The sequence below is a fragment of the Stegostoma tigrinum genome, chromosome 10, assembly GCF_030684315.1.
Source record: "Stegostoma tigrinum isolate sSteTig4 chromosome 10, sSteTig4.hap1, whole genome shotgun sequence".
NCBI classification, from domain to species: domain Eukaryota; kingdom Metazoa; phylum Chordata; class Chondrichthyes; order Orectolobiformes; family Stegostomatidae; genus Stegostoma; species Stegostoma tigrinum.
The window spans coordinates 27,176,369-27,195,512 of NC_081363.1; the positions used below are offsets into that span (position 1 = coordinate 27,176,369).

At 42.7% G+C, this 19,144-nt stretch overlaps 1 protein-coding gene across 2 annotated transcripts in view; it reads right to left on the reverse strand.

The window, feature by feature from the left end:
• The window catches only part of golga5 (golgin A5), a 39,523-nt gene that overhangs the window by 15,279 nt on the left and 5,100 nt on the right, over nucleotides 1–19,144 (reverse strand). For both annotated transcript variants that reach the window (XM_048537795.1, XM_048537796.2), the window contains exons 3-6: nucleotides 11,513–11,734; nucleotides 9,411–9,630; nucleotides 5,074–5,197; nucleotides 1,658–1,861 (exon numbers count right to left, since the gene is read on the reverse strand). In XM_048537795.1, the coding sequence (XP_048393752.1) occupies nucleotides 1,658–1,861; nucleotides 5,074–5,197; nucleotides 9,411–9,630; nucleotides 11,513–11,734 (770 nt within the window). The remainder of the gene's footprint in view (nucleotides 1–1,657; nucleotides 1,862–5,073; nucleotides 5,198–9,410; nucleotides 9,631–11,512; nucleotides 11,735–19,144) is intronic.

Below are 19,144 nucleotides of genomic sequence, written 5' to 3' on the forward strand. Positions count from 1 at the left end.
TTTTCTGGGCTTTCAGGTTTGAAACTTACCACGGCAGATAGTGGAATACATAAAATCAATAAAAACGTGAAATGCAGAGGTTAACAACCATGAAACCAATGTTAATTGCTGGAAAAATCTATTTGGTTTACTAATGTCCTTTGTAAAGGAAACAGGTATCTATTCTTGGTCTAGCCTACATACCACTTCTCAGGAGCATTGGAGGCTGAGGGATGACCTTATAGAGGTTTTTAAAATCATAAGGACATGGAGAGGGTAAATAGATAAGGGCTTTTCATCTAGGGTGGGTGACGTCCAAAACCAGAGGGGTTAGGTTTAAGGTGGGAGGGGATAGCTTTAAAAGCAACATAAGGGGCAAGTTTTTTTTTACAGAGCAAAGTGGATGTACGGAATGAGCTGCTAGAAGAAGTGGAGGCGGCTGGTACAGTTACATTTAAAAGACATCTGAATGGGTGTATGAATAGGAAGGTTTTAGAAAGATATAGTCCAAATGCTGGCAAATGGCACTAAATTTATTTAGGACATCTGGTCGGCATGAACGAGTTGGAACGAAGAATCTGTTTCTGCGCTGTATATCTCGGTGACTCTAATAAGAAACGTTTCTAGGAACATGGACCAACCACAGTAAGGTGGACTAGTTTAGTCTGGGATTATGGTCGGCATGGACTGGTTGTACTGAATGATCTGTCTCTGTGCTGTATGACGATGACTCCAGGCCCACAGGAATGATGTTGATTTTTAAAAACTGAAAGAGCTGTGGATGCTGTAAATCAGGAACAAAAACAAAGTTGTTGGAAAAGCTCAACAGGTCTGGCAGCATCTACGAAGGGAAAAAACAGTGTTAACGTTTCGGGTCTGGTGACCTGAAACATTAACTCTGTTTTTGTCCTTCACAGATGCTGCCAGACTTGCTGAGCTTTACCAGCAACTTTGTTTTTGTTCATGATTCTGATTTTTAACTGGCTTCTGGGCAATTAGGGAAGGGCCCAAAATGATGTTGTAGCCAGTGATTCCCATAACCCATGACTGAATTTAAAAAACTGACCAACATTACTGCATTTTCTAAAGATAAGCAGAGGTTTTCTGTATTTCCTAGGGATGTTTTGTTAGGCCTTGATAAGACCACATCTACAGTAGGTATGGTTTTGATCTCCTTATTTATAGGATGCACTAGCAATTCACAGAAGGTTCACTTGACTGTTTCCTGGAATGAGAAAGCTATTTTGTAAGGAAAGGTTTGACTGATTGAGTCTGCATCCACAGTAGTTCAGAAGACTAACAGGTGATCTTATTGAAACATGCAAGACGGATGTTGAAAGTATATTTCCCTTTGTGTGAAAGGCTAGAACTAGAGGACAGTTTAAAAATAAGGACATGCCATTTAGGAGAGGTTAAAAAGAAATATTTTCTGAATGTTGTAAGATTGTGGAATTCTTCCACAGAGAGCAGTGGAGGTGGCAGCATTGAAAATCTTCAGGACAGAAGTAGATAGATTTTTGACTAACAAGAGAGTTGAATGGCAATAGCAGTAGACAGGAAAGTGCAGCAGAGGCTACAACCAGACCAGCCATGGTCTTGTCAGATGGCAACATAGGCTTGAGTGGCCAAAAGGCTTACTCCCATCCAAATTTCTATTTTCACATAACCTTGTTCACACCTGAAGGATTCTGGTAGCCTTTTGCTTGTAGTCCATTAGTTCCTGTTTAGCCAAATCCAAGCTGGTCTTAACAGTTTTGAGCTGTTGCTGTTGATCATCTGCCCTCCGCTTCTCTTCAATCACCTTTCTCTCAGATGCAGTCAGTGTTTCTGCAAGACTCTGGCGTTCAAATTCCACCTTATTCAGTCTAGCTGCAAATTCATTCTGAACAGAAGACAAGAGGCATGTTTCAGCTCATCTCAAACATCTTATACACATTCTTGTGAAAAAGCAGGTGAATTTTAACCATTTTCATGGTCAATGAAGTACAGCCAAAGGATATCTGGAAATACGACATAATTTTATGTATCACATCTAATGAAAAAGGGATACTTCATATTGTTCTAGCAATTGCTCACGCTCAGATATTCACAGGAAAGTAAATTAATGTCCATTTCTTACTGACCAACCAGACCTCAGACATGGATAAAGGAGTGCTCTTGGCATCCAAGACAAGGGGACAAGAGAAGATTGAATAGATATGCGGGGAAAAAAATCATTTTATGCTTATTACTTGAGAATTCCGTCAATTAAGATGACGAGAAGCATGAAGGTGAACTGGGACAAGGCTAAGTAAAGCTAAGGTGTTCCAAGATCTTCCTTGAAATTTCAGTAAACATGGAAACTTCCAGAAGCTCAACCATCATGGATGATAAATGAATCATTTAGAGAGTTAGACAACAGCTAGGCCAGAAGGAACTAGATATTGCCCAAAGTTATACTGCTTTTCTTAATTCAAATAAATTACTAACTTTCAGGTATGAAAAGTAAGCATTTTTTAAAAATTCAGTACATGTGCATTTTTGTTTCAGATTTGTTTCCCTGCTCCATTATAGAATGGTGAAAGATAGAACTTAAATCAATACTAATCAGGTCAACTCATTAACAGGAAAAGTGGAAAATTGGCAGGTGGCAGCCATATTACTTCTCCCACTACCGGCTTTGCAAACTACTTAACCCCACACATATTTGCTCTGCACGTACAGCATCCAGAAAATATGACATGCAAAAAATAAAACTGTATCCCGAATGAATAAAATTGTCACCCCAACCCTTTATTTGGTTTCTTTCTGTAATGTTAAACAAGCTATTGGACATGAATTGGATTTTTATTGCAGGATTAATCCCTTAGGAAAATCTCTATTTTTAAAATTGAGAAGATCGATTTCTAAATTTTCAGCTTTAGATGTTTGAAAAGCAATGCAGATCATGGAATCATACACGTCTATAGTTCAGAAAAGGGCTTTCAGACCAAGTCTACATCTGTCAAAAATAAGTTCCTAACTATTTGAATTCCATTTTGTAGGACTTGGCGCACAGTCTTGTATGCCTTGCCGTTACAAATATAAACTGAAAGACTTGTTGAGGGTATATGCTTGTACCACCTGGATAGGCAGCAATTTCCAGATTCCCACCACCCTATGAAAAATATTTTCTTTACTTCCCTTCAAAACCTCCTGCCTCGCATCTTAAATCCATGCTCCCTAACTGGCGATCCCTCCAAGGGGAAGACTTTCACATCTATGCCGTAATAATTCTGTACACTTCAGTTATGTCCCCTCTTGGTCTCCTCTGCTCCAAATAAAACAACGTCAGTCTATTCAATCTCTCTTCAAAACTAAAACTCTCTGGTTCTGGCAACATTCAGGTAAATCATCCCTGCACCCTTTCCGGTGCCATCACAACCCTCTGGAAACCGCATTGTAAGAACAGCACACAATACTCGAGCTGCTGCCTAATTGCAGTCTCATGCATTTCCAGAATAACCTCAGTGCTCTTAAACTCTATGTCTCGGTCAACAAAGCAAGTATCCCATATGCCTTCCTAATCACTCTTATTTAACTGCCCTGTTAAGGGACTGGTAGACATGTACACTAATTGATCCTTGAGGCTCCCTAAGTTCCAACGGGTCCAATGTTTGCCCTTACCTCATTTGTCTTGATCAAGTGCAGCAACCTCACACATTCAGATTGGATTCCATTTGCCACAGTCAGCCCATCCATATCCTCCTGTAATCCAAGGCTACCCATCTTTCCATTTTCATACATTCATGAACCTATTGATCAACCCTATATTCAAGTCTAATTTTTACATATACCACAAACAGCATTGACCCTAATACTAGAACATCTTCCAGTGCCAATTGCGGCTCTAATTTGCCAAATTTCCTTGAATCCTGCGGGCTCTTTTTTTGGTGTCAGTCTCCCGTGTGGGATTTTATCAGAAGCCTTTCTACGGTCCAAGCAGATTCCATGAACATTGCCCTCATCTACACCGCAGTTACCTTTTCAAATATTACAATCAAGACAGGTAGACAAGACGTTCCCCTTATCAAAACCATGCTGATTGCTCTTGATTAATCCCTGCCTCGTCAAGCGTAGATTAATTCTGTTCCACAGAATTGCTTCCAATAGTTTCCCCACCACTGGGGTTGGACTGACTGGCATATAGTTTCCAGCTTTATCTCTTGCTCCCTTCTTAAATAATGTCTTCTTAAACAATAGCTGTCCTGTAGCCCTCTGGCACATCTCTTGGTGCCAGAAAGGCACTGACAATTATTGCCAGTGCCCCTGGTATTTCATCACTTGCCTCACTCAACAACTTAGGATACCTTTCATCTGGCCATGGAAATTTATCCACTTTTAAGTCTTCCAAACCACCCAGAATTTCATCTGTCAATGCTAATTTCTCGCTGATTTCTATACCCACATCATCGCTCACACTAGTGAGCACCAACATGAAGTATTCATTTACAAGCCCACCTACGTCCTCGGGCTCCATGCACAAATTACCACTGCGGCTCTTAACAGCCCCTACTCATTCCCTGATCATCCTTTTACCTTTATTGTACTTGCAAAATAACTTAGGATATTTCTTAGATGGAATGCGAAGAGTTTGATCTGAGTGTAGATCTGCAAAATTGTGAACTGTTGGCTTATAATTAAATCCCTAATGTTAGTAAGGCAAATACAGTAGATCATAGAATCCCAACTGTGTAGGAACTGATCCTTCAGCCCAACAAGTTCACATCAACTCTCAGAGCATCCAACTCAGGCCCATCCCCCTATAACTCACTTAAACTACACATCCCTGAACACTATGGGCAATTTAGCATGGTCAACCCACCTATCCTGCACATCTTTGGACCATGGGAGGAAACCGGAGCACCCGGAGAAAACCCACACAGACACAGGGAGAACAAGCAAACTCCTCACAGCCAGTCGCTCGAGGGTGGAACTGAACCTGGGTTCCTGGCGCTGTGAGGCAGCAGTACTAACCACTAAACCACTGTATGCTAGATATTCACAGTGCATTATGTGCAATGCTCAGCTGCCAAGCAAAGTGAAGGAGTTGGGTCTCTTGCCCCCAGAACAAACCTGCATTTGATTGTAACTCTCTTGTTGTCGTTTAAGCAATGATTCTGCTTCCAGAAGCCTCTCTTGCATTGTCTGCAGGGCTTGGTTGTGCATGCTGCTCCCTTCAGTATGATCCTGCAGTATTCTTTGAAGAGAAAGGCACATTATAAAACTCTTTACAGGTTTCTAGGAGCAACGTGCAATAAGCACAGCATGTCTAATTGATTTGGGCTTTTGTATTAACTATCTTCTATTTGCAGTTTCTAATTTAGCAGTATAATAGCTTCATTTAAAAACATCAAATTATAGACACAGCACAATGTTTTACTATCTAAAATTCAGGTATGTAAACAGCAAGACTTTTTATAAGTGGGTGATTTAGGTGATGCAGTAAGTTTTTTTTGGCACCCAAGTCCAAATCCGGTCATTAAATCATTAAAGTGATTAAATCCTCAGGTCCGGTACTACGATAAGTGAAAGTAACTGATCTCAATCCAGTACTGTGGAATATCAAGTACATGTGACAAGAATAAAATTATTGAAAAATTGTCACAGTTGCAAACTTTTCTTTGTCTACTTAAACAATGGATCATTTGTAAACTATTGCTTCTAACAAGTGCTACTGTCTGGTGTTGCAATCATGAGCCCTCCTCAACTCATAAACAGTAATGTCAGAAGTTCATGTTTAATTGACTTTAAATTGGAAAAGCTGGGAAGCAGAACTAGTAGGAACTGCTGGAGAATCTGAGATAACAAGGTATAAAACTGGATGAATACAGCAGGCCAAGCAGCATCAGGTGAGTAGGAAAGCTGGTGTTTCAGGTCTTACTTTCTGAAGGAGGGTCTCGGCCCGAAATGTCAGCTTTCCTGCTCGGCCTGCTGTGTTCATCCTGCTCTACACTTCCTTATCTGGGAAGCAGCAGGCTTAGATGGTCATTTAATGTGTGTTTAGTAATTCTTTAAGTAAAAGAGGAAGTCACTATGGCACTGGAATATTTTGAAAAGCAACTGAGTTAGTTAAATGGAAAAGTTAGAAAAACTGGTAGCAGGATGTGTCCTGGAAATTGTAGAAAAATGAGACAGCAATTGAGCATACCCTTGATAGGCTTTTGAAAGGAACAATGGAATAAGAGAGAGTCTGGAATAAGTTAGTCTACAGTGCCCATGTGTGCTCTTTCCAGTTGGATAGGAAGATAGGGAGCTGCTGGAATTGGTTTTAAAAAAACTGAAGAGTTAAAAATGATTGCAACTTCCCCAATGCCGTGGGAAGGGAAAAAGGCTACCGGTATGCGAAATGTTGCAACTGGATATTGATTCTAAGGCAATCATGAAACGGACGTCTCTACTGGTTTAGTGAAAATCTAAACGTGCTAAGCAGAGATCTGTGAACAGACAGTAGCCGAGACAGTCTTGCAAGATAGGCAAGTAACATCGGCAACACAGCTGAGGGTGCTTTCCCCCATTCCACTTCTCCGGTATGAGGCAAACCTGGACTGCAATACCAGTCAGGGCAGACACAGAAGGAACGGGTGAAGAAAAGATCAAAACATTGCACAAGTCCCTATCCCCTAAGTGAAGTTAAAGAAGCCCCCTGTGAAAATGGGATTTTATTCAGATTTCTCCTATGACAGGTACAATGAGAGTATTTCTTACATTTAACTTCAGACCTTAATAAAATAAGGGGTAATCTGAAAGCATTTACAAAGTAAATTTCTCTGCCAGTAGTAACAAGCCCATGCTTAATTTTTAAAAAGTTGTAAACATAAAAGGCAATTTCTTGTTGTGAAAGGCTGGTTCTCAAAACATCTAGGTAAGTTTCATTTTGGAAGATATCCAGTTTGAATTCAGAATTATAAATGAGAAATATTTTGTCTGTATACTTGTTCTTTTAAAGGTAGTCTTTAAAACAGATTTAAATATTGTCTTTAAGACAACAGAGTTCGAAATTCACAAGGTTGATAGTTTAAAAATTGCAAAGTGACGTCTTGAACCATTCAAACGTCAACGGGAAATGGGTTTACACCCAAAATTTCAATCACCGGTGTTGCCAATTAGTGGATTTGGCCATCATTCTACACATCTGTCAGAACATATGTTCAGTTGTGAACTAAACCCCTGCCACCCATGAACTAACTTGCAGATGATCACAAGGCTTAAAAGAGACATGGTCGAGATGTGAGAGAGATAATGGGAACTGCAGATGCTGGAGAATCCAAGATAACAAAGTGTGGAGCTGGATGAACACAGCAGGCCCAGCAGCATCTCAGGAGCACAAAAGCTGACGTTTCGGGCCTAGGCCCTTCATCAGAGAGGGGGATGGGGAGAGGGTTCTGGAATAAATAGGGAGAGAGGGGGAGGCGGACTGAAGATGGAGAGAAAAGAAGATAGCTGGAGAGTATAGGTGGGGAGGTAGGGAGGGGATAGGTCAGTCCAGGGAAGACGGACAGGTCAAGGAGGTGGGATGAGGTTAGTAGGTAGGAAATAGAGGTGCGGCTTGAGATGGGAGGAAGGGATGGGTGAGAAGGAGAACAGGTTAGGGAGGCGGGGACAGGCTGGGCTAGTTTTGGGACGCAGTGGGGAAAGGAGAGATTTTGAAGCTAGTGAAGTCCGCATTGATACCATTGGGCTGCAGGGTTCCCAAGCAGAATATGAGTTGTTGTTCCTGCAACTTTTGGGTGGCATCATTGTGGCACTGCAGGAGGCCCATGATGGACATGTCGTTTAAGGAATGGGAGGGGGAGTTAAAATGGTTCGCGACAGAGGTGCAGTTGTTTATTGGGAACCGAGCGGAGGTGTTCTGCAAAGCGGTCCCCAAGCCTCCGCTTGGTTTCCCCAATGTAGAGGAAGCCACAGTGGATACAGTATACCACATTGGCAGATGTGCAGGTGAACGTCTGCTTAATATGGAAAGTCATCTTGGGGCCTGGGATGGAGGTGAGGGAGGTGGTGTGGGGGCAAGTGTAGCACTTCCTGCGGTTGCAGGGGAAGGTGCGGGTGTGGTGGGGTTGGAGGGGAGTGTGAAGCAGATAAGGGAATCCCAGAGTGAGTGGTCTCTCCGGAAGGCAGACAAGGGTGGGGATGGAAAAATGTCTTGGGTGGTGGGGTCGGATTGTAGATGGCGGAAGTGTCGGAGGATGGTGCGTTGTATCCGGAGGTTGGTGGGGTGGTATGTGAGAACGAGTGGAATCCTCTTGGGGCGGTTGTGGCAGGGGCGGGGTGTGAGGGATGTGTTGCGGGAAATGCAGTCAAGGACATTCTTGACCACTGCGGGGGGAAGTTGCGGTCCTTGAAGAACATGGACCAGCTAGAAACTGATGTCCATTTCAAGCCCACCAACTCCCACAGCTACCTAGAATACACCTCCTCCCACCCACCCTCCTGCAAAAATTCCATCCCCTATTCCCAATTCCTCCGCAGCTGCTCCCAGGATGAGGCATTCCACTCCCACACACCTCAGATCACTTACTAATCCGCTTTGAAATTTTAAGTCTTTGAATCACAATTCATATGATATCACTGTTTCCAATCACCCTCCTCTAGAAAGGGTGAGGATCTCTGATTTCCTTCCCTTCCCATAGACCACTAGGTCAAGTTTCCTTAATACTTGCCACAGCCCTGAGTCCAAAGCTTACATTTTTCTCTAGATTCTCTGAGCTTGGACAGATGGCCTTGCTCTGTCCAAGCTCGGCTTGTCCGCAGGATCCCAAAAATTCTATCCTGACCCAAATGTGAGCCACAAGTTCTGTTTTTGGGACTCAAGCTGGGAAATGGTTCAGGGATCCCTTTTCTCAGGTACTTTTCCAACATCTTCTTCAAATCTGACATCATTACATGTTTTGCCAAAAAAAAACACTTTTGTCCCCCTTCTTCCTCAAAGACTACCAGTCTGTCTCCAGTTTCCCATTCTTCAATATCACTGAACACGTTGGTGCGTCCCAAATGCACGCCCAGCCTTCCCACAATTTCACCCATCAGGTTTCTGCCCCAGTCAAATGAAACAACTCACACCAAATTACATTCTTTATGATCACGACTAAAATCTTTCCCTTCTTGTCCTCTGTGACCTATCTACAGCTTTTGATACAATTGACCACAACATCTACAGCTTTGACTTCATGCCGCTTATTTTTAAACAATGTTTGATCCTGTAATACCAAATGATTATTTACATTCCGAGTTCTGGGGAAGGGTGGCTGGACCTGAAACATTAACTCTGATTTTTTTCTTCACAGATGCTGCCAAACCTGAATTTTTCCAGCAACTTCTGTTTTTGTTCCTGATTATTTATGAGTTTAGTCCTAGGCTGGAAACCAGAATCCAGTTTAAAAGGAAGTACATGCCAACAAAGTCAATAAAACCTGTTTCTTTCATTCTGCAGTAGCTCCAATGCTTCATTACGTGTCCTCAGAAGCTGATCTGCCTCTTCCAGTCTCACTTTGAGCACAGCCAGCTGAGAATCCTTGGCACCCAGCACCTCGTTCAGATCATCAATCTGGGAACGCAGTTCCCTACCTATCTTGTCAGACTTGGAGTTTTCTGTATTCCATTTCTCAATCTGTTTCCTGGCTTTATTTAGCTCTTAAAAACAAAAATATTTAGAAAGAAACTATTAGGCGAAAATACAGATGAGTACATCCAAACAAACAATGCTGAAAATAACTAGCAGTACAACTAGACGCTAATGGAATATGAATAGAACATACTGCATTGAACCTCCAACCCTACCTTATACTATCATCCATATGCTTATCTAACAGCCACTTAAATGCCCCTAATGAGGCTGACTCCACTACCTTATCTGGCAATGCATTTCCATGGCCCTACCACTCTGAGTAAAGAACCTAACTCTGACATCTCTCCTTTATCTACTTCTACTCACTTTAAAACTATGCCCCCTCATAACAGCTACCTCTACCTCCACCCTAGGAATGTATAATACTAAGTGATATGCATAGGACCACTCATCCAACATTTATGGTTATAATTACCATACTAAATTAAGGTCTCAGTTTAATAGCATATAACACAAAATGTGGTGTACAATATTAAAATGTATTTGTAGAATGGCAATTGATGCCATTGTGCAATGTCATTAATTTGTCAAATTTATATGCTCTACAATGTTGAGTGATTAAAAAAAAAATTGGCCAAAGCTAATTATAGTGCTCATTACCTTTACCCAGCAGAGTTCAGTGGCTCAGCAAAGACAACAGTCCTGATAATTATTTAAGAGTCATGGAGACTGTGTGGTAAGGGCATTTGGGCAGGAACCTAGAAGCAAGGGCTTCTGCTGAAATAAACAGGAGCACAGCTTTTAAATTTCTCTGGGGGTTTCTAGGCTGGCAGCCAACACTATTTACCCTGTAGCAGGGAGGCTGTTGGCAGGACAGTAAAGATGGAGGAAGGACAGAACAAGGATGGGAGATCAGGGTGTATATCAAGGTGGAAATCGTGAGGTGTGGTCTAGACATACAAGAAGGCATTCCTAGTTCATTCCACTCCCAAAGAGTGCCATTTAAGGCTTGTCTGAAAACCCGACCAAAATTCAATAAAGAAACTTACAAAAATGGAGCACACAGCCACTTCAAAATAAACCACCCATGTACTGAGAGTAAATTAATCACCCAGAGGGGATGGGTTGAGGGTGAACTGAAATGCCTTCCATTGTGATTTGCCTACTGTTCCCTAAATAGACCTGATAATAACTGTGCTCCTTTTAACCCACTCCAATCAAATCTAGAAACTTTACTGCATGTACGCTTACTGCAATGTCCTGTGATATAGTGATCAACCAACTAACTTTAAAAATGGTTATCCTGCAAACATGATCCAGGTTTCTTCAAATTTTAAAATAAGTGATCGAGTAAACTGGCCTTCCTTGCTGCTTTTGGTTGCCCTTTACTTGAATTTGAACAATCTCTCCCCGAACAATGCTAATTGGTGAAATCAACTGAGTTTTCAGGGGCAAAATAATATTTCCGTCTTATATTTTTAATCCTGCCTTTGCTTACAGTTCACTTGCGCCACACATTTGCATTAATAACAGAATGATTCATCTTCCCTTTAAGTCTGCGGGTGCACAGCAATTGAGAACATGCCATTCAGGGAAAACAGAGGTCATAACATAAGCAACACCCCTTCAAGATGCATGCATGTGATGCCAGGCTAATTCTAATGGGGTTACACAGTGCAACAAGACAGCTGCACATAAACTGAAGTTGAAGGAACCTTGATAAGAGCAGTGAAAGCATTTCCTTTTCCTGAGCCTAAATTATAGATAACATTTTTTTTTAACAAATGCTTTGTGTAACATGGAAATAGAAACATGCGCCTGGAATCCTGATTTTATAATTCTCCTGTTTCTTTTCCATTTAATTGTTAAGGGTCTGTTGACTGTTGAGTTGTGGAAGAATGTAATGAATGCAATTCTGAGGGATGAGTGCTATTATTCCCGTCATACCTTCTTGTGTTTGCTTTGATCTCTCAATCAACGAAGCCATTTCTTGGTTCAAGGAGGAAACTTCACCCCGCAGTAGCTGGTTCTCAAGCCGAAGATTCGATAGCTCAAGTGACTGACTCTCATCTTTAGCTGTTAAATTTCTGTTAGCTGTAATACTTGGTGGTTGCTCTTTTGAAGGCTCTATTTGGGCATCTTGGCTCACCCTAAAGCTTTCTGAGGCACCTGAAAATATCAAAACAATAACAATTAAAATGGAAAAGAAACAGGAGAATTTATTTTACGGTTTCAAAGACTAGTTTGGTTTTTATATTGTGTCACATTACCTCAATATTGACAGGTGTAGATAATTCAAAATTCACTGACAGTAATGGTAACCTATAGTGGTCTAAAACAGATTTGAACATTCAAACATTAAGATTAAATTTTGCAGATGTCTGCCCAGCAGCTTTAGACAATGAGACTCTGAACTGGTAACTGCGGTGTGGGTGGTACTCTTCGTAGCTTTCCTGATTAATTTTAGGAATAGGAAAATCTCGGTGCTATTTACAGTGCTGATCACCATTTCCAAGTTCCTAGTCCATGTTCCTACTGGAATGAAATTCCACATTGGAATCGAAGTCTTGTAAAATTCTTGTAAACACTCAATTAGGAAAATAAGAAAGAATATCATCACATTCTAAAAGCATTCCACTGGGCATACATGCATGCTTTACTTTGGTCCAACAAGGCCTGGCTTTTAAGAACACAAAAATAAACAGCAACTCATGACAATATTTAATTATAAAGTATGCATGATCAAAATTTTGCAACAGATCAACTGATAGAGGATTTCTGCACAATTTCAAAGCTTACAAAGCAGAAAATGGTGGTTGGGCAAGCAGGGGATTTGGCTGCTGCAATGAATCTGCATCCATTACCTCTTTCTTCCTTTATTTAGTCTTGACTCTTTTCAGGCTTCTGTTTTAGAACCCACACACTGAAGCCTCTTCCTGATACCCTGACATCTTGTACTTCAGTTTCTGCACTATTTCATTATTCTATCTAACTGCTAGCCCAAAAGTCACATGATTCTATCTTCCTAACCTTTTGCCATCAAGCCAAACTTGAAATTGCCCTGAGAGAAAGCCCACAGCTTCCTTTGCTAGCTTGGGCAGCATTCTTCTGGTGTAAAACGGAGATGCCAGTCATCTATTCTATATAACGTGCAACTTCTTTCTCACGATTTTCTACTTGCTACTTTTGCTGATCTTCCTACCCCATGTCTGCAGGTGGCAAATTCCCACTCCTTTTCATTCCGCTCAGTTCCGATCATAAACATGACCCTTGCTATCATCACATTGGTTGCATTGACATTTTGGCTTTCACTGAAGTTGTAAGACCATAAGATATGAGCAAAATTAGGCCATCTGGCCCATCATGTCTGTACCACATTCAATTATGGCTGATATGTGTTTCTCAACCCATTCTCCTGGTAACCCTTAATACCTTTACCAATCAAGCAACCATTGCTGTCTTAAATATACTGTATGGTTTGGCCTCCACTGCAGTCTACAGCAATGACTTTCACAGGCCCACCCTCTGCGTCAGAGTCATACAGCATGGAAACAGGCCCTTCAGCCCAATTTGTCTAAGTCAACCAAGTTTCTTAAACTGAACTAGTGCCATTTGCCTGCTTTTGGCCCATATCCCTCTAAACTTTTCCTATCCATGTACCTGTCCAAATACCTTTTAGATGTTGTAACTGCACCTGCCTCCACCACTTTCTCTGGCAGCTGGTTCCGTGTATGCAATACCCTCTCTGTGAAGAAGTTGGCCCTCAGGTCCATTTTACATCTTTACCCACACCTTAAACCTATACCCTGTAGTTTTGGACTTCCCTATCCAGGGAAAAAAAAGACCTTGGCTATTCACCTTATCCATGACCCTTATGATTTCATAAACCTCTTAAGGTCACTGCTCAGCCTCCGTCACTCCAGAGAGAAAAGTCCCAGCCTATTCTACTTCTCCTCAAACCTTTTAGTCTCAGTAACATCCTTGTAAATCTTTTTCGCACCTTTTCCAGTTTAATAATGTCCTTCCTATGGCAGGGTCACCAGAACCGTACACAGTACTCAAAATGTCGTTACAGCTGTAACTAGACATTCCAACTCTTGTACTCAATGCTCTGATTGATGAAGGAAAGTGTGTCAAATGCCTTCTTCATTGCCCTGTCTACCTATCATGCCATTTTCAAGAAACTATATACCTGCACCCCTAGGTCTCTGTCCATTCAACATCACTCCCTACAGCCTTACCATTAACTACATGAGTTCTGCCCTGGTTTGTCTTACCAAAATGCAACACCTCATATTTTTCCAAATTAAACTCCATCTACCATTCCTTGACCCAATAGCCCAGCCGATCAAGATCCTATTGTACTCCAAGAAAGCCTTCTTCAATGTCCACTATATCACCAACTTTGGCGTCATCTGCAAACTTATTGATCATGCCTCTTACATTCTCATCCAAATCATTTATATAAATGACAAATGACAGTGGTCCAAACACTGATCCTTGCAGTGTACCAGTGATCACAGGCTCCCAGTCTGAAAAACAACCCTTTACTATCACATTGTCTCCTGTCAAGACAATTTTGTATCCAACTGACAAGTTCTCCCTACAGCCCATGTGATCTAACCTTACCAACCAAATTTCCATGCAAAACCTTGTCAATGGCCTTGCTAAAGTCCATGTCAGACAACATCCACCACTAGGCCTTCACCTTTTGTCTTGGTCACCTCTGCGAAAATCTCAAAGTTGAGAGAGACAGTTTCCCATACACAAAGCCAGCCGACTATTCCTACATCGGTCCTCGCCTTTCTAAATGCAGTAGTTCATATTTCTCAAAATGACCTCCAAAGACCTTCACATCACTGACATTAGGCCCACCAGTCTACAGCTCTGGGCTTTTCCTTGCAGGCCTTTTCTAGCCGAAGAAATTCCTCCTCAACTCAGTTGTAAAGGGTCGTCTCTTTGCTTTAAGGCTGTGCCCTCAGATACAAGTCTCTCCAAGTGGAAACACCTTTTCAATGTCCACCCTATCATGACCTCTCAGTATTCTGCAAATTTCAGTCAGATCCTCCTCTCATCCTTCTAAACTCAACTGAGTACAGATTCACTACTCCTTACTACTTCTCACAGACAAGCTCTTCACAATTTCCTCTGGATCCACTCCAAAACCAGCACATACTTCCTTAGAAATGGGGACTAAGATTGTTCACAATATTCAAATGCAGTCTGACCAGAGCCTTATACAGCCTCAGCAGTACATCTCTTCTCTTGTATTCTCGTCCTCTTGAAATAAATCCTAACTGCTGAATGAAGCTGCACGTTAACCTTAAGAGAATCCTGTACTGGGACTCCGTGAGTCCTAGTGTGTTTCAGATTTCCAAAATTTTTCCTTGTTTAGAAAATTGTCTACTTAAATGTATAACATGAATGACTGTGATCCCATCACTGACGCCTGCAAAACTCCACTACTGGCTACCATCCTGAAAAATACCCCTGTATCCCCACTGTCGGTCTTCTGTCAGTCAGCCAATCCTATTCATGTCAGTGCCTTGCCCTAAATCCATGGTTCTTATTTAACAACCTTCTGTGCGGCACCTTGTCAAAGGCCTTCTGGAAATTCAAATAGATCACACCCATTGGTTCTCCTTTGTCTAACATGTTTGTTACCTCCTGAAGACAATTCCCATAGATTTGTTAGACATGGCTTTCCCTTGACGAAGCCATGCTGGCTCTGCTCTATTTTACCATGCACTTCGAAGTATTCTGCAAACTAACCCTTAATAATCGAGTCAGATCTTACCAACGACCAAAGTCGGGCCAACTGCCACAATGACGCCACCCGAAGGTTGCAGGAACAGCAACTCATATTCCGCTTGGGAACCCTGCAGCCCAATGGTATCAATGTGGACTTCACCAGCTTCAAAATCTCCCCTTCCCCCACCGCATCCCAAAACCAGCCCAGCTCTTCCCCTCCACCCACTGCATCCCAAAACCAGTCCAACCTGTCTCTGCCTCCCTAACCTGTTCTTCCTCTCACCCATCCCTTCCTCCCACCCCAAGCCGCACCTCCATCTCCTACCTACTAACCTCATCCCACCTCTTTTCCTGTCCGTTTTCCCTGGACTGACCTATCCCCTCCCTACCTCCCCACCTATACCCTCTCCACCTATCTTCTTTTCTCTCCATCTTCGGTCCGCCTCCCCCTCTCTCCCTATTTATTCCAGAACCCTCACCCCATCCCCCTCTCTGATGAAGGGTCTAGGCCCGAAACGTCAGCTTTTGTGCTCCTGAGATGCTGCTGGGCCTGCTGTGTTCATCCAGCCTCACATTTTATTATCTTAGCCTATAATCTTCCTTGCTTCTGCTTCCCTCCCTTCTTAACAGCAGTGTTACATTAACCATTTTCCAGTACTCTGGGACCTCACCAACTCCAGTGATCCTTGAAAGATCACCAGTGTCACTACTAGCTCATTCCTTCAGAACTCTGGGGTATAGTCCATCTGATTGATCCACCTTCAGACCTTACCGCATCCATAGCAGCTTCTCTGTAATGATGGCCACTAGACTCATTTCTGCCTCCGAATCGCTTGAAGTTCTAGTATGCTGTTGGTGTCCTCCACTGACAACTAATGCAAATGCCTATGCAGCTCCTCTGCCATTTCTTTTTCACCATTACTACTTCTCCAGCCTCATTTTCCAGTTGTTTTTAGATACCTAAAGAAAACTCTTGCAATCTTCTTTTATATTACAGCTAGCTTCCTGTCATACTTTATCTTCTCTTACTTACTGCTTTTTCGGTTATCCTCTGCTGGCTTTTAAAGGTTTTGTACTAATCTTTAACACCTTACATATTTTAGCTGTGGCTGAACTTCCCTGGTCAGGCATGGTTACCGCATCCTCCCCTTAGTTTGTTTCCTCTTCCATGGGATGAATTTCTGCTGTGTCTCCCAAATTACCCCCAGAAACTGCTGCCATTGCTGTTCCACCATCTTTCCTGCTGGAATTCCTTTCCAATCAACTCTGGCCAGCTCCTACCTCATTGCCTTTACTCAACAGGAATACTGTTACTTCTGATTTGATCTTCTCTTTCTGAAACTGCAGGATGAATTCTATCATGTTGTGGTGACTGCCCCCTAGGGGTTCTTTCACCTTCAGCTCCCGAATCAAGTCTGTCTCATCACACATCACTAAATCTGGAATTGTCTGTTCCCTAGAGGGCTCTACCACAAGCTGCCCCCCGAAAATAGAAGAAACCATCTAGTAAACATTCAATGAATTCCTTTTCTTGAGATCCACTACCAACCTGATATTTCCAGTCCACTGAACCCATGGGTAACAATAACTTGTCATTTACTGGACTCTCTCTCTGGCTGTACATCAATGACCTTGTCCTTTTGTACTGTTAGCACTCTTTTCCCCTTCTATCATCCCCCTAAATTACTAGTGATGGTGGTCCTCAGTGTCAAGTTAAATATGCAGTTCAAAAAATAACTATTAGCAGGTTTATGAAACTGCGAAAAATCAGTCACTGCACATACTGGGTTACTTCCAAGGTAGCTGAGACAAGCTGTACAACAGCAAACATTGAGATCCTCTGAAGCACAATATCTATGACCATCTGACAGTCAACAGGAATTAATTTTGATAACCCCAGTCATAGTATATGTTCATGGAGTTCTACCGTTGGCTAACTGAAAAAAAACATTTCCTGCATAGGGAAATTTCTGATGGATTATTAATATTCCAAACTCAAATGAATTCAAGACTGTAACTCAATCTTATACTTAGGTGGAAGGCACTTGTTTTTACTGACTCTTGAGATATCTGGACTCCTCGATCAGACTACAATAGTCTTCCTACATAATCAAGTGCCTGCTGTAAACATTCCCCTTTCTAAAGTAATCCAAAATTAATCTGTGTTCTCCCACTGTCTCCTTCAAACATTTATATAACTTCCTTTTTCTAACAGTCTCAGCCATTCCACTTGGCGATCCGTTGTACATTTTGTTGACTTTAATCAGGGAACTCGAAACAGCACTAATTATTATTCTGCCAATAGAAGCCGTAAATAAATGAATGAACTGCACCATTCTCTTGAATACTGTTGAACACAGGCCATTAGTTCTTACAGTAAACAGCAAGAACAATAGGTAAACCATGAGTGGCACAGAGGCTCAGTGGTTAGCACTGCTGCCTCACAATGCCAGGGGCCATTCCACCCTCAGGTGACTATCTCTGTGGAGTTTGCATGTTCTCCATGTGTTTGCGTGGGTTTCTGCCGGGTGCTCCAGTTTTCTGCCACAGTCAAAAAAGATGCACAGGTTAGGTGGATTGGCCGTGCTAAATTGTCCATAGTGTGTAGGCGTATGCAAATTAGGTGGATTATCCATTGGAAATGCAGGGTGATAGGGAAAGGCTAGGGGGATTAGTCTGGGTGGGATGCTCTTTGGAGGGGCAATGTGGACTTGTTGGGCCGATTGGCCTGTTTCCACACTGTAGGGATTCCATGATTCTTAATAGAAATTATGTGCAAAGATCCTAAGACAACGGACAAAATAGATATATCAAGGATTTTTGTGATGAGAGATAAGGGGAACTGCAGATGCTGGAGAATCCGAGATAAAAAAAGTGTGAAGCTGGATGAACACAGCAGGCCAAGCAGCATCTCAGGAGCACAAAAGCTGACGTTTCGGGCCTAGACTCTTCATCAGAGAGGGGGTTGGGGAGAGGGTTCTGAAATAAATAGGGAGTGAGGGGAGGCAGACTGAAGATGGAAAGAGGAGAAGATAGGTGGAGAGGAGAGTATAGGTGGGGAGGGGATAGGTCAGTCCAGGGAGGACATACAGGTCATGGAGGCAGGATTGAGGTTAGTAGGTGGTAAATGGAGGTGAGGCTTGAGGTGGGAGGGGATAGGTGAGAGGAAGAACAGGTTAGGGAGGCGGGGACAAGCTGGGCTGGTTTTGGGATGCAGTGGGGGGGGGGGGGGGGTCGAGCTGGGCTGGTTTTGGGATGCAGTGGGGGAGGGGGAGATTTTAAAGCTTGTGAAGTCCACATTGATACCATTGGGCTGCAGGGTTCCCAAGCGGAATATGAGTTGCTGTTCCTGCAACCTTCGGGTGGCATCATCGTGGCAGTGCAGGAGGCCCATGCTGGACATGTCGTCTAAGCAATGGGAGGGGGAGTTAAAATGGTTCCCGACTGGGAGGTGCAGTTGTTTACTGCGTACCCGGTGTGGCTTCCTCTACATTGGGGAAACCAAGCGAAGGCTTGGGGACTGCTTTGCAGAACACCTCTGCTCGGTTCGTAATAAACAACTGCACCTCCCAGTCGCAAACCATTTTAACTCCCCCTCCCATTGCTTAGACGACATGTCCAGCATGGGCCTCCTGCAGTGCCACGATGATGCCACCCGAAGGTTGCAGGAACAGCAACTCATATTCCGCTTGGGAATCCTGCAGCCCAATGATATCAATGTAGACTTCACAAGCTTTAAAATCTCCCCCTCCCCCACTGCATCCCAACACCAGCCCAGCTCGTCCCCTCCCCCCACTGCATCCCAAAACCAGCCCAGCTCGTCCCCGC